This window comes from Thalassophryne amazonica, chromosome 1 (assembly GCF_902500255.1).
Source record: "Thalassophryne amazonica chromosome 1, fThaAma1.1, whole genome shotgun sequence".
Taxonomy (NCBI): domain Eukaryota; kingdom Metazoa; phylum Chordata; class Actinopteri; order Batrachoidiformes; family Batrachoididae; genus Thalassophryne; species Thalassophryne amazonica.
The window spans coordinates 127,525,422-127,541,225 of record NC_047103.1 but is presented as its reverse complement, the minus strand read 5'-3'; the positions used below and the strand labels follow the sequence as shown (position 1 = coordinate 127,541,225).

The following is a 15,804-nucleotide window of genomic DNA, read 5'->3' as shown; positions in this document are numbered from 1 at the left end:
CAGAGAATTATAGATATCCTTCTGCTCAGTGCTTTGGGCTCTGTGACTTTGCAGCTGGGCCTAAGGGCCTTTACCTGGCTCTTGTCTTGTAATTCCTTTTTGGATGAATAAAATCCTTTTATAATGAAAAAAATATGCCAAAAAATGTACACTGCTGCCTTAAAAAATAAATAAATAAAATCACTGCACCATTCCTGAATAGCTTCTCACAGCAGGCAGAAAGAGGAGACAAGACCACGTGACCTTCTCCAGTCCCTAGGATTAGCTATGGGTCAAAGACTGTGTAGAGGAGACATAAGTTATATAGATGAGAATTTGTAGTTTTAGCAAGGGGTCGAATAAAGTCTCTGTGATGTTTCATTGCTGATCTATTCATAGAAAACTACCCTTAGACACACCTGCACGTCCATGCAGAACACTTAAAGTTAAAGGCTAAAACAGCTGCACCTTAGTCGGTGCACAAAATCTCCATACATCACAGTGGATGCCACGCCTCCAGCGTTATCTCTTGCACATGTGCATGCATTGTGCACGGAAATGTATTTCCTGGGTAGGACACCACTCACTTCTGTATTTGTCTGCTGATTGTACCAGGTTCCAGCACTCCTGATATGAAATTTTATAATATGCCTATAAAGCAGCCTTGAGTTATGTGGTGCATTAACCCAGATCAAGACATAAAGACAAAAAAAAAAAAAGGGGATATGAATGTGTTGTCAGAAAAGTCAACTAAACCACGGAGGTGAAGACTTTTTTTCTGCATTGCATCAGCCTCGCTTCTCTCTCACCTAACTGTAGCTGCCGTTCTCTTGCCCTCAGATCTTCCAGGACCTTTTGGTAGTGCTCTTTAAAGGCATTTATGTCAGTGTCCAGGAATGCAGAAGGGTCATCCTCCCTTAGCTTCTCTTGCTTCAGCTCCTTCAAGCGTTTCTCCAGGAGGTCCACTTGGGGCTGCAGCGCAGCCAGACGGGACACTTCTTCCTGCACAACAAGAAAGAAGAGAGGGTGAGAGAAAAGATAAACGTGTGGAGAAAGCACGGAGAGACAAAGAGAGAGTGAAGAAGAAGAAAGTTTCAAAAAATTTAGAGATGCAACAAAGTGCATAATGAGGACATGCTCTCGTGCACCATTCTCCCTTTTGATGAACAAAAGGCTTCACTGTACCACAAAGAATACAGTATTACAATAAATGTGCTAATTTTTAAAGTTTTGCTCCATTTGCCTTGTGCTTAATCACTTATATTTGAGAGAAATGTTGAAGTACAATTCAGTTAATGAACTGCAGGCCAAGCAGGAAATTGGATTAGCTTAGTAAAATTCAGCCATGAATCTGTTTCTGCTCATCATCAAACTTTGAGAGAAAAGAAACTTGTGCTTGCTTGCTTCTTTACCACCATAAGAAACAAAGTAAAACAGCTTGACCAAATCATGCAGCTGAATCCATTCTGCACTGTTCACAACCTTGTATCTGCTCTCTGCCACAGTAAAAAGGTCAAAGTTAACTCCATAGCAGGAAGAGAGTTCACCTCACATGCAATTTTAAAATTTTTGTAAGTCCTGTCTTCTACCTCAGTAAGAGGCAGGTGTCTGACCTGCTGACACGCACAGTGATTTTAATGAGACAGCCCTGATGTTTAAAGGGCCGCACTGGACAGAGGCTTTTTCTACAGAAGCCTCCACCTTTTGAATGTATTTTCTTTTTCTTCTTCTTTAATATCATCTTTTCCACACTCATAAGTGGGCTTCACATGCTTTTCTGCCTCGAGGACATGCTCTTCCTAAAGGGAACACAGTCTGATTTTAATGGGATGGAACAGCAGCAATTTTAAGTTGTACAGTTCAGCACTTTGGCACACAAGTGTAACCACAGATCAATCCAACAATGCTCAGAATGTACCTAGAATGATCTCAAATGAATATTTAAGGTTTGTCTGGGAAGTGAGGCCTTTTTGTGATGGACATCTGACATCACAGCTTTGAGGATCTTCAGATTACTTTTCATCCTTATTTAGATCAATGTTTTTCATTCATTCATAAAATACCTGGCAGCATATGCTATATGCACAAAAACAAACTGTTTTGTGAGCCCCTTCATGTTTAAATTATACTCTAATATATTAACTTATCACCATTATAATTACTGAAGCATCATGATAGAAGCTGCGAGTCAATGTGCTCCTGCTGCCCAAACTGTTCCAGAGGAGCAAAAGCTTTGAACGTGTGAACACAGTGAGATCACTCTGTGCACAAGCCCTCCAATCCCATATGGCTTTATTACTTCATAATGAAACTAACACATTCACACATTTTGCCTCACCTCCTTCGATAGCAGAAACTTTGTCTTGCTCCACAAACAGTGACATATTGTGCTCTGTGGTGGTGATTATTATTTTTTATGCTATTTCAGAGGGAGTGTGGCACCTTCAAGGGGAAATCCACCTGAGCTCTATTTTTATATGTTTTTGGGTTCATCTTTTCATTCCAGGCAAAAAAAAAAAACAAAAAAAAAAAACCTTTTTATCACTGTACTATTGATTTCAAACACAATGCCGTCATAAGCTAAGTGGCTACAACGGGTACATAATTGCGTGGGACAATTTAAAACACTCACAATAAACCACTTCTTACCACCAAGCAGGTAAAAATATCATTAGAAGTGTCTGGTAGCACAGAGAGGATCCCTATAGAAGTGAACGCATGCATGTTTACACATTAACTGTAACGAAAATTCTGAAAATGACTTATTATATCAGTGATGGACTTGTTCTTGTTGTAAGCCAAAGTACGCGGCCTCTTTGGGAAGTGACATGCAACATGTCAGCAGAGAGCAGTGCTGCTGAATGGATAGGAGGCTGAGGTTTAACCAGTGCTCACGACTCTGAGCTAATCTGTCCAACGTGTTGAGTAGATGGATGTGAGACTTATGTCTCTTGGATGAGAATCACACCTCTTGATGTAAAATAGCGTATGTTGAACTGGGAGTGTAAAATACAACGAACGGTGTCCTGCATGACCGCAAGCTCAGGTGAGTGGCAGGGCGGAAGCATAGGGAGAGAGGAAAGAGGTGGGGGGGATGGGGCGTGCATCATGAGTGCAGATGAGATGAGTTCATATCAGTCAGATGAGTTTGTATTTGTTTCTGTCAGTGTGTGCGTAATGTCTGGAGTTGCCTTGACAACAACAGATGGGCAGGGCAGAAGACAAGAGGGCATCCAAATGGTTCACTAAGGCTGTAGAAATTCTTCTGGAGGAAAACAGCGGGGTGTTTTGACCTTTGGAGGCTGATAAGCCTGCCATGTTTAGAGGCGAGCAGAGAAAGCACATTTGCAGCTCCTCTAACCAACCAAATTCAATTCATGAGTATTCCCTGGTCTCTGACATCTTCCTTTGCAATGCTTACATTTGCTCCAAGATGTTATCCAACTTACGTCTGAGTTCAAGGGCTAACGCAGTCTGAGAATGTATCGCCTTGTCCAACTCATTGATCATGACGGACAGATGAGGGGTTGTGGTTCTGGTAGCAGCCGTCTTGCCAATTCTCCGGTAGGTCAGGGCAGCACATAAACCAATAAGTACCAGCCCTCCTATGATAAAACCAAATATAAATAAATCTTCAACAGCCTCCACAGATAGTGGTACCAAGCACACAACAAGCCATTTCTCCCAGGCATCGAGAAGATAGTCCACAGGGTAGGTTCCATCTGGGCACGCAGGGTCCCCAACCCTGATTTCCTTGTTGAAAAAAATGGTGTCAATAGTGTTCAGAGACCAGCTGATTAATTCCATGGTTAATACAATATAGTTTGAAGAATTCACAGTCCAGTGAAGTAGGGACTTTGAAGACTGGAGCAGTGATAGAGGAAAAGAGAGGAGAGAGGAGGCGATATGCCCGCCCTCGCTGGAGTCCCAAGAGCGGTATTTTAGGAACATCATGACAGTATGTTCGCTTAATTCATCATTTAGGTTTAGAATTTCGAGGTTCTAATAAAGTAGCATCTTTAACCCTTTAATGCTCAGTTCAGCCATTTGTTTGGTTAGCATTTAGTGGTTAGCACTGTGGCCTCACATCAAGAAGGTCCTGGGATCCCACCTGGTCCTTTCTGTGTGGACTTTGCATGTTGTCCCCATGTCTGTGTAAGTTTCCTCTTGGGCTCTCAGGTTTGATGCCCACAATCAAAAACATGAATATTTAGGGTCTGTCCCTGGCCAAGACAGGACTGTGGACTGTGGCTGCACACTGCTCCTAGAGGTTGGATTGTGTCTAACTGTAATTAGTATGGGTTAAATGCAGAGGACATATTTCATTGCATGTATTCATGTAAGCACTACAATGACTATTAAGACCATTCTTCTTAACATGATGACTCTGCCTACAATGAAAAAAACTCACTCAACATTTTTTCTTTACTGTTTTAATTCAAGATATATTTTCAGTCAGCACATTTTGATTATCTGGCAAGGATGCTCTGCTCTCCACCACTCCCCCCCCTCACACACACACACACACACACACACACACACACACACACACACACACACACACACACACACACACACACACACACACACACACACACACACACACACACACACACACACACCTTATTGATTTGCCTGTCAATTCATTTTACAGTGAATAAACTATTTATTTATTGCAGATCAGAAAATATGAATGAATTATGCATAGTATACACTGCATAGAATCTCTGCCCTGTTCACTGTATTTATGGCTCATTTTGTCTATTTTTGGATTCTGCTCTGGCCTGCTCTTTGTGTCACTTGTGTGCTGTTGATCTCCTGGTCCTGATTGGGTTTCCCTTTTTTAAACTACATGCTTGTGGATAATGTCTGATTTAACTGTTTGTATATTGGCTGAAACCCAGCCTGATATTGACTTTTAGCTTTTGATTGGCCCTTGTTTGAATCCTTGTTTTCCCATTTTTTTTCATATTCATTTGGTAAACAATAGAAAAGCAGTGACACGCAGGTCTGTATAAACAAACTTCAAAAAGGAAAGATGAAGAACTGAGCATTAATTAAAGCCAGAAAGGTAGGAGAGAAATAAACACCACAGACATAAAGAGATGAGAGGCACCAAAGAACGAAGGACAGAAAGTGCCAGAGAGAAGGTTAGGCAGCATGTAGGAATTTGATTGTCTTTCAAAGACCTTATGAATACATGCACACATTATGTGCAAATACACACACACACACACACACACACACACACACACACACACACACACACACACACACACACACACACACACACACACACACTCACTCACTCACTCACTCTGAGCTTTTGGGCCCAATGTTGACGTTCAATAGCACCTAGGTTAAAGAATATATAGCACAAATTCATTTGGGGGTGTATCCAACTCTACTTCGCTGTTTATACCATGTGTAATCTGAACTCAAAGTAGGGTGCACATGGGGTTCTACAACCCCAATTCCAATGAAGTTGGGACATTGTGTGAAATGTAAATAAAAACAGAATACAATGATTTGCAAATCCTCTTCAACCTATATTCAAATGAATACACCACAAAGACAAGATATTTAATGCCCATCTCATAGTCTTTTTTTGTTTTTGTGCAAATATCTGCTCATTTTGAAATGGATGCCTGCAACATGTTTAAAAAAAAAAAAGAAAAAAAATCTGGTACAGTGGCAAAAAAAGACTGGGAAAGTTGATGAATGCTCAAAGAACACCTATTTGGATTATTCCACAGGTGAACAGGTTAATTGGAAACAGGTGAGCGTCATGATTGGGTATGAAAGGAGCAGCCCCGAAAGGCTCAGCTGTTCACAAGCAAAGATTGGGCAAGGATCACCACTTTGTGAACAACTGCGTGAAAAAAATAGTCCAGCAGTTTAAGAACAATGTTCCTCAACGTTCAACTGCAAGGAATTTAGGGATTCCATCATCTACAATTCATAATATAATCAGAAGATTCAGAGAATCTGGAGAACTTTCTACACATAAGCGGCAAGGCTGAAATCCAACATTGAATGCCCATGACCTAGATCCCTCAGGAGGCACTGCATTAAAAACCGACGTAATTGTGTAAAGGATCTTACAACATAGGCTCAGGAACACTTCAAAAAACCACTGTCAGTTAACACAGTTCGTCGCTACATCTACAAGTGCAAGTTAAAACTCTACCATGCAAAGCGAAAGCCATACATCAACATTCAGAAACACCGCCGCCTTCTCTGGGCCCGACCTCATTTGTCATGGACAGACACAAAGTGGAAAAGTGTGCTGTGGTCTGATGAGTCCACATTTCAAATTGTTTTTGGAAATCATGGACATCGTGTCCTCCAGACAAGAGAGGAAAAAGACCATCCAGATTGTTACCAGTGCAAAGTTCAAAAGCCAGCATCTGTGATAGTATGGGTTGTGTTAGTGCCCATGGCATGGGCAACTTACACATCTGTGATACATCCAGGTTTTGGAGCAACACATGCTGCCATCCAGGCAACGTCTTCTTCAGAGATGACCCTGCTTATTTCAGCAAGACAATGCAAAGCCACATTCTGCACATGTTCCAACAGTGTGGTTTCGTATGCCTGCAGTTGTAAACATACCACTGTCCCAGCTTTTTTGAAATGTGTTGCAGGCAACCATTTCAAAATGAGCAAATATTTGCACAAAAACAATAAGACAACTGTTATGTGGACCTGACACACTGCTACATCAGTGGCAAGATTTTATGATAAACAAATGGAGCTGTGTGAAAATTGACGTGTCCAAGATCATTTACAAGAGCAGTTACCAAAGCTCCCTGAGGTGAAGTGCCTCATTCCTACAATATTCCCTATATCTCCTTCCACCAGATCTTCATGTCTCATTGGGTGCAGACAGACCCCATGCTGCTTCTGGAACATCCCGCAGCGATTCACAAATGCTTGCCTTTCATCATACTCCCCCTTTTCTCAACCCAATTGAGGAGTTTTTCTCTATGTGGCTGTGGAAAATATGTGATGAAAAATCACATGCCATAGAAAATATCTGAGAGGCCAGGGGATTGACCTACCATCACAAAGATTGTGATGTGAAGTCTTGGCAAGGCTGGATCAGGTACACCAGTGGGTTTTTGCCCATATTGCCTAGTTGTGGAGAACATGAATTTCCTGTGATAGATGAAGTCCTCTTGCCTGACCGAGCACAAAGACGTGATTCTGTGGTAGAATGAATCACGTGCTGATTTTGATCATACGGATACATTTGTAGTAGCGGTGTAACGATGCATCGTGAATCGTGATAATTGTATTGTGAAACCTGTATCAAATTGCATTTTTAAAAGAAAATTAGTATTATGACACATGAAAAGTCAACAACTGCATGGAAGAAACAATAACGTCCTGCAGAAGGATCATGAATGATTAGTACAATATACAAATAGGAAATAGATAACATCAAGGATTACAATTTATATTTTCCACATAATTAGTGGTAACAGTAATGTAATTACAGCTGTGTTCAAAATAATAGCAGTGTGCTTAAAAAGTGAATAAAGCTCAAAAACCTTCAAATAGCTTATATTTCCATATGAACAAAGGCATTGGGAACACTGCATATTCTATTCCAAATCAAAACATAAAGAAAAATTTAATCTGTTATTACTTTATAGAAAGTAAAGAAAAAGGAATTTTAGGTTTTTCAAAAATAGCAGTGCCTGCATGTTTCTTTATGTGAACCTTATTACACTCTTACAAATGGCCCTTATATAAGGACAAAGGCAGCAAATGTTGTACATGCTGGTTGTAGTGTATTTCTGTCTGAAAGCTGAGTACACATACTTTGATTAAAAAAGCTGATTGGAGAGTAGGGATGGGTATTGATAAGATTTTATCGATATCGATACCATTCTCGATTCCGCTTATCGATCAGATTCCTTATCGATTCCCATATCGATACCTCTTGTGAATTTTTGGTGTACTAAAAGTAGGCTTTACAGGTTTGCTAATCAACAACATTTTATTGAGTCTTAAAATAAATAAATGTGAAATTGGTGACTGGATCCTTAAACCCTGGACATAATAAACTCTACATGGTGGATCCTTGAGCTCTGGACATAAAAAGCAAAAGCAGTTCCTTTCAGACATTTTTCACATGAATGTCTTTCCATACAACTGAGCTGAGCTCTTCCAGCTGGCTGTGCTGCATGTCAGGATGTAATTCATAAAAACATTTTAGTTGATTGTAGTTTATTGTCTGTATTACAATGTTTTGGAAAGAGATGTCATTTTATTTAAAGCGGCAATTCGTTTTGAAGTTATTAATTCCAACCAGACTCTGTCTCGGCAGAGAGCCGTGCAGCGTTTGGAACTGTGTGAACGGAATGGAGAACGATTCTCGTTTCTTGACTGCAACAAGACAAGAGTCCCACTTAGTTACTTTAATCCATGCAAAAGTGGCTCACGATTGACATATTTTAATGGTTTTGAGAGGAGTTAAGAAGTGGAGTTGCCACTTCTGAAGAGCAGTGAATCAAAGAACCAAAGAGCCAGCGGATCGAAGCATTGCTTCATTGATTCACGCTTCAGACTGGAGTGGTGCTGCAGAATCGGTCATTACAGACCCGCTGCAGGGTCTGTAATCAATGTAGTGGAATGACCATTTTCCCGACAAACACCCTCAATAACAACAGCTGCTCTGAAGGACTGATAAGGGAATCATTAGGCAAAAAGACCATTGATATCAGTGAATCAAATAATTTCTTAATGATGCCCGAAAACAACCGGTTCTCGATACCCATCCTTATTGGAGAGGGGAAAAACATATAAAGAAGTGCAGAAAATGATAGGTTGTTCAGCGAAAATGATCTCAAATGCTATAAAACTGCAAAAAAAAAAACCAAAAAAAAAAAAAACAGAAAGATGTGGAAGAAAATGGAAAATCACCATTTGAATGGATCGAATAACCAGAATGGAAAAGAATCAGCCAATGATCAGCTCCAGTGTGATCAAAGAAGGTCTAAAGTTACTTGTGAGTACTGTAACAATTAGAAGATGCCTATGTGAAATCGAGCTCTGGGCAAGAAGCCCCCACAAAGTCCAACTTTTCCAAAGATGTGCTGAAGAGGTTACAATTTGCCAAAGAACACATTAACTAGCCTTATGAGAAATGGCACAACATTATATGGACTGATGAGCATTGTTCTTTTAGGGTGTGGGGGCCACAGACAGTTTGTCAGACAACCCTCAAAAACTTCATTCAAGCCACAGTACACTGTGAAGACAGTGAAACATGGTCAAGCAAGCATCATCATTTGGGAATGTTTCTTATACTGTGGTGTTGGGCCTATTTACTGCGTACCAAGGATCTGGGATCAGCTTGAATACATCAAAATACTTGAAGAGGTCATACTGCTTAATGCCAAAAAGGACATGCTCTTGAAATGGGTGTTTCAACAAGACAACGACCCCAAACAAGCAGTATCTTGGTGCCAGATCAACAAAATTTACATTGTGGAGTGGCCAGCCCAATCCCTGGACCTTAATCCAATAGAAAACGTGAGGGGTAACATCAAAAATGTTGTTTCTGAGGTAAAACCAACAAATGCAGAGGAATTGTGGAATATCTTCCAATCATCCTGGGTTAGAATACCTGTTCATAGGTGCCAGAAATTGGTTGACTCCACATAGCACAGATGTGAAGCAGTTCTCAGAAACAGTACCAATACAACAAAATATTAATCAATCAATCAATATTTATTTTTACAACAGCTAGATCAGGGATGTCATACTCATTGCGGCTCAGGGCCACATACAGCCAATCAGATGTCAAGTGGGCCAGAGCAGTACAATCATAAAATAATTACCTATGAATAATAATAAGTCCATGCTTTTACCTCCACCAATGAAGTTGGGGGAGGTTATGTTTTTGCCTGTTTGTTTGTTTGTCTGTTTGTTTTTGAACACCCTGGAGCCCATAATTTTTCATATATCATTATGAAAATTTTCCTGAAAATTCATATCCTAATAGGCAATGCTTGATTACATTTTCAAGGTCATAGGTCAAAGGGCAAAGTCAGGAAAATTGTTGGAACAAATTTTAAAAAAAAATCATCACTCTGCCAAAAAAGATGACATTCTTTCATATTTGGAAGTGTTATGTAGGATGCCATTCTTAAGGGCCCCTCACTAGGGTTGCCGCCCATCCCTTAAAATACAGAATTATCCTTTATTGGACAACTAATTGTTGCATCCCGTAATGAATTAATACGAGATATAAATTGTTCCGTATTTTCATAAATCTCCCACACACACTCATCAAAACTGAATAATGAACAAAATAAAACACAGGAAATATTAAGGCCTGCAAATGTCATCTCTGTACTTCATGTCCTGTAGCGAGGACCCAACGTGAAGTACAGTGGATAGACCTCAGACTTTCATGTCTGCATCTCCGTGTCCATACTTTTTTAGTCCTGTCACAGGTTTTTCCCGGTTGCCTGGCATGTCTACACCCAAAACTCCATCACATCCAAAGAAGCAAAAACTAGAGCCCGACCGATATGGATTTTTTGAGGCCCATGCCAATAATGATATTTGGATGAAAAAAATGCCGATAATCGATAAATCGGCTGATTTGCTGATAGCCGATAAATCAGCCGATATATTTTTTTTTTTTTAATGAATAAAATGTTCTTTTTTGGACCCTTAACAAAAAAGGTATGAGTTAAAAGCTGAAGCTTTGTCCTCATATTGATTAACTTTACAACAGAGAAGAATTTTCAAGTTCAAAAAAATGCAAAAATGCAATTGAGCAGTTAGGGGGCTATTCAAATGGGCCAACTAGTAAGATATCACTCCTTAAAATGATCTTTGCCATATCACGTGAGGTAAATCTGCCATACGATTGGATTTTGGAAAACCATGTGAAGGAGAACCAATTCCGATTGGACACTCACACTGCGCATGTCATCACACATCTTCTATGAGGAGTACCAAGATGGCCGATGGTGGATCAAAAGTCAGCGGAGTTAACTTTTCAGCAAAAAAAAGTAAGTTTCTATCTCATATCATTAAAAGGTTATTTACAGTTTAGTAAAGCTTGGTCCCAGCTGTCGTATACGACAGCGTCGGCCCCAGAGGGTTAATGGCGAACCGCAGTAATTTCCAGAACCCTTCCAGACGACCAGTGAATCTGAATGTTTTAACCTCTTAGCAATAAACGAAAGTTTTTAATGCTAGAAATAAGGTCTACACAATGTGGGCTTAATAAAAAGCGTGACCGATGCAATGAAGCACATTACTACATACAGTGAGGAAAATAAGTATTTGAACACCCTGCGATTTTGCAAGTTCTCCCACTTAGAAATCATGGAGGGGTCTGAAATTTTCATCTTAGATGCATATCCACGGTGAGAGACATAATCTAAAAAAAAAAAATTCCGGAAATCACAATGTATTACTTTTTAATAATTTATTTGTATGTTACTGCTGCAAATAAGTATTTGAACACCTGTGAAAATCAATGTTAATATTTGGTACAGTGGCCTTTGTTTGTAATTACAGAGGTCAAACATTTCCTGTAGTTTTTCACCAGGTTTGCACACACTGCAGCAGGGATTTTGGTACACTCCCCCATACAGATCTTCTCTAGATCTTTCAGGTTTGGAATTTCAGTTCCCTCCAAAGATTTTCTATTGAGTTCAGGTCTGGAGACTGGCCAGGCCACTCCAGGACCTTGAAATGCTTCTTATAGAGCTCCTCCTTAGTTGCCCTGGCTGTGTGTTTGGGGTCATTGTCATGCTGGAAGACCCAGCCATGACCCATTTTCAATGCTCTTACTGAGGGAAGGAGGTTGTTTGCCAAAATCTCGCAATACATGACCCCATCCATCCTCCCTTCAATACAGTGCAGTCGTCCTGTCCCCTTTGCAGAAGATCACCCCCAGAGTATGATGTTTCCACCTCCATGCTTCGCGGTTGGGATGGTTTTCTTGGGGTTGTTCTCATCCTCTAAACATGGTAAGTGCAGTTGATTCCAAAAAGGTCTATTCTGTTCTCATCTGACCACATGACCTTCTCCCATGCCTCCTCTGGATCATCCAGATGGTGACTGGTGAACTTCAAACGTGCCTGGACATGTGCTGCCCTGAGCAGGGGGACCTTGCTGCCCTGCAGGATTTTAAACCATGACAGCATCATGTGTTACTAATGTAATCTTTGTGACTGTGGTCCCAGCTCTCTTCAGGCCATTGACCAGGTCCTCCTGTGTAGTTCTGAGCTATCTCAGAATTATCCTTACCCCACAAAGTGAGATCTTGCATGGAATCCCAGACTGAGGGAGATTGACAGTCATCTTGTGTTTCTTCCACTTTCTAACAAATAAACATAACAGTTGTTCTCTTCTACCACGCTGCTTGCCTACTGTCCTGTAGTCCATCGCAGCCTTGTGCAGGTCTACAGTTTTGCCCCTGGTGTCCTTAGACAGCTCTTTGGTCTTGGCTATGGTGGATTGGAGTGTGATTGATTGAGTGTGTGAACAGGTGTCTTTTATACAGGTAACAAGTTCAAACAGGTGCAATTAATACAGGTAAAGAGTGCAGAATAAGAGGGCTTCTTAAAGAAAAATTAACAGGTCTGTGTAAGCCAGAATTCTTGCTGGTTGGTAGGTGTTCAAATACTTATTTGCAGCAGTAACATACAAATAAATTATTAAAAAAATCATACAATGTGATTTCCAATTTTTTTTTTTTAGATTATGTCTCTCACAGTGGACATGCACCTAAGATGAATATTTCAGACCCCTCCATGATTTCTAAGTGGGATAACTTGCAAAATCGCAGGGTGTTCAAATTGTTGTGTGGGCCGCTGAAGAGGAGGTACTGCTGGCCCACCACCACAAGATGGCGCCCTGCTTGAAGTGCGGGCTTCAAGCACAAGAGGGCGTCGGAGCGACCGGGAGTGACAGCTGTCACTCATCATCCGTACCAGCTGTCACTCATCCACTACACATCACCACCACCATAAAGGCCGGACTGCAACTCCACCTCCCCACCGAGAAATCAGCTACCAATCAGGTAACTTCTCTGCTGACTTACAAAGTAACAATCTGAACTTCTTTGCAGCCGTTTTCCTGTGGTGTGTCCTTCTCTGTGGGATTGGCGTTTGGTGTGATCAGCGACGGCTTCGCCTCACACCCCAAACCAGATAAGTGGTTAAACAGGAGCTGCACGAGTGTGTGATTGGAGGTGGAGGTGCTCCCTCCTAACTAAACACTGACTGTGGGATTACTGAGTGTGCGAACTCAAACTCATCAGTACTGTCTCTGTTCTCTGCCAGCAGTACCGGGTCTGCCTGCTGAAGACAGTGGCCACCTGGGGCGCAGGGCTTGGCGGCTCCAGTGTTCTTCAGATCCGTTGGTGGTGGAAGCTGTGTGGGATCCGGCTCTTCTCTCGCCAGACGTCTTCTATCGTCGAGCCTGCCCACACGTCACCTTGTGTATAATTGACATTCCACCATATTGTTATTGTCTGTACTTCGTTGTGCGATTCACAACATTAAATTGTTACTTTTTGGCTTATCCATTGTCCGTTCATTAACGCCCCCTGTTGTGGGTCCGTGTCACGACACTTTCACAACACAAATACTTATTTTCCTCACTGTAAACTGAGTTAATCAAACTGAGTTGAACTGAAATGGGAGAAAGGTGGGGTGAATGTAATCGCAAAGTTATTACAAACAACATCCTTATAAACTTACTTGTATGCTTTTGTCAGCCGATCAGTGCAGTGTGACGGTGAACTACGGGCGGCGGCGATGAACACATTTAAGCAGGGGTGTAAGCAGCTCTCAGTTGAATGAAGTCAGAGCTCCATCTACTGGACAAACGGTGCAAGTACATTTTACATTGCCGACACAAACTTTATTTCAGTAACTGTTCTGTTTATGAGAAATTATTGGCGTTCTATCGGCAAAAATTTGGCCGATAGTGAGTACTTTGAAAAGGGCTTATATTGGCCGATAATATCGGCCGGCTGATATATCGGTCGGGCTCTAGCAAATCATTTGCAAATGTACAGACGTGAGTGGGAAGAGTCGTATCCCTGGCTTGGCAGCATTAGTACCAATGGCTACAAGGCAAACAAGTATTTTTATTTTTAAAGTAAAAATGTCCTCACTTTAAAATATTTAAATTATTGGTCTGTTTTCCTTAATATTTATGTTTATTACTGCAAACTTCAGTGACTGCACAGTTTATCATTAACAGTTTAATTTTAATAAACCACTTAAAGCTTTATGAAAATTCAGTAAGGTATATCTTATATATTATATTCCAGTTCTAAGGTGGAACTATGCCAGTATACAAAGGTATATCTAAATATCTAAAAAGGAAGAGTAAAATAGGAGAGTAGAAAAGAGTAGAGTAGAGCCACTTAGGTGCCTGGCTTTTTTCAAAGTTAAATATACCACTCCTTGGGTGGTGGTAGTGGCCCTGAGGAGCCCTGGTGGACATCCTTTATTTTCATTTCTGAATGGTGGAAACTCTACCCTTCACATATAACACAACACTGAGTGAAAGACACAGAAACCGGAAGAAAAGCCGCAAACACAAAATAAAATGGAGAACCGCGAAACATTCCACCTGCTGTCGGGAGGGACACACGGTCAGACAGGCGTGCAAAATACCCCCACAACGGTTTTGTGTATGCTTGTGTTCGCGAGCACGAACACATGCAAGCATGTGGAAAGTCGCGCACACAGCAGCGGAGCAAAAAAATTTTAAAAACACCACAATTTATAATACTTAATTTCTGCTATCAAGAGCAGATTTAACCTCCCCCTAGACATACACCAGGAGGTAATGAAATGACGTGGATCACTGTACTTCCTTTTATGTTTTTGCATGAATTACCTGATGCGCTCGTCCATGAAGACATCAGCCAGGCTCCCGTTTCATGAAGAGATGGCTCCCATGTCATTAACGCATCAGCCATGGCATGTCCAGCGCGCAGTGATCCACTGGTGACCGCGTTGCAAATGTGATATGTGTTTTAATTATTACAGTGTGGGGAAATCCCACAGTGTGGTGATTTTCTACATGGCACAATATTAACCAGTGTTGCGGTGTGCTGAAATGGTGCCGACGTCCGCGCCTCACGGTAAAGTTATGCAACTTCATATTCTACAAGCCACTACAGGTGTTCTCCAGCTGTGACTTGCAAACACAGATACAGTAGTGTTCAGAATAATAGTAGTGCTATGTGACTAAAAAGATTAATCCAGGTTTTGAGTATATTTATTATTGTTACATGGGAAACAAGGTACCAGTAGATTCAGTAGATTCTCACAAATCCAACAAGACCAAGCATTCATGATATGCACACTCTTAAGACTATGAAATTGGGCTATTAGTAAAAAAAAAAAAGTAGAAAAGGGGGTGTTCACAATAATAGTAGCATCTGCTGTTGACACTACAAACTCAAAACTATTATGTTCAAACTGCTTTTTAAGCAATCCTGTGAATCATTAAACTAGTATTTAGTTGTATAACCACAGTTTTTCATGATTTCTTCACATCTGCGAGGTATTAATTTTGTTGGTTTGGAACCAAGATTTTGCTTGTTTACTAGTGTGCTTGGGGTCATTGTCTTGTTGAAACACCCATTTCAAGGGCATGTCCTCTTCACCATAAGGCAACATGACCTCTTCAAGTATTTTGACATATCCAAACTGATCCATGATACCTGGTATGTGATATATAGGCCCAACACCATAGTAGGAGAAACATGCCCATATCATGATGCTTGCACCACCATGCTTCACTGTCTTCACTGTGAAC

At 40.9% G+C, this 15,804-nt stretch overlaps 1 protein-coding gene across 1 annotated transcript in view; it reads right to left on the bottom strand.

Moving 5' to 3' along the window:
- The window catches only part of dmd (dystrophin), a 1,392,820-nt gene that overhangs the window by 744,464 nt on the left and 632,552 nt on the right, over positions 1 to 15,804 (bottom strand). The window contains exon 24 of the mRNA XM_034174291.1: positions 789 to 981. Coding sequence (XP_034030182.1) covers positions 789 to 981 — 193 coding nt within the window. The remainder of the gene's footprint in view (positions 1 to 788; positions 982 to 15,804) is intronic.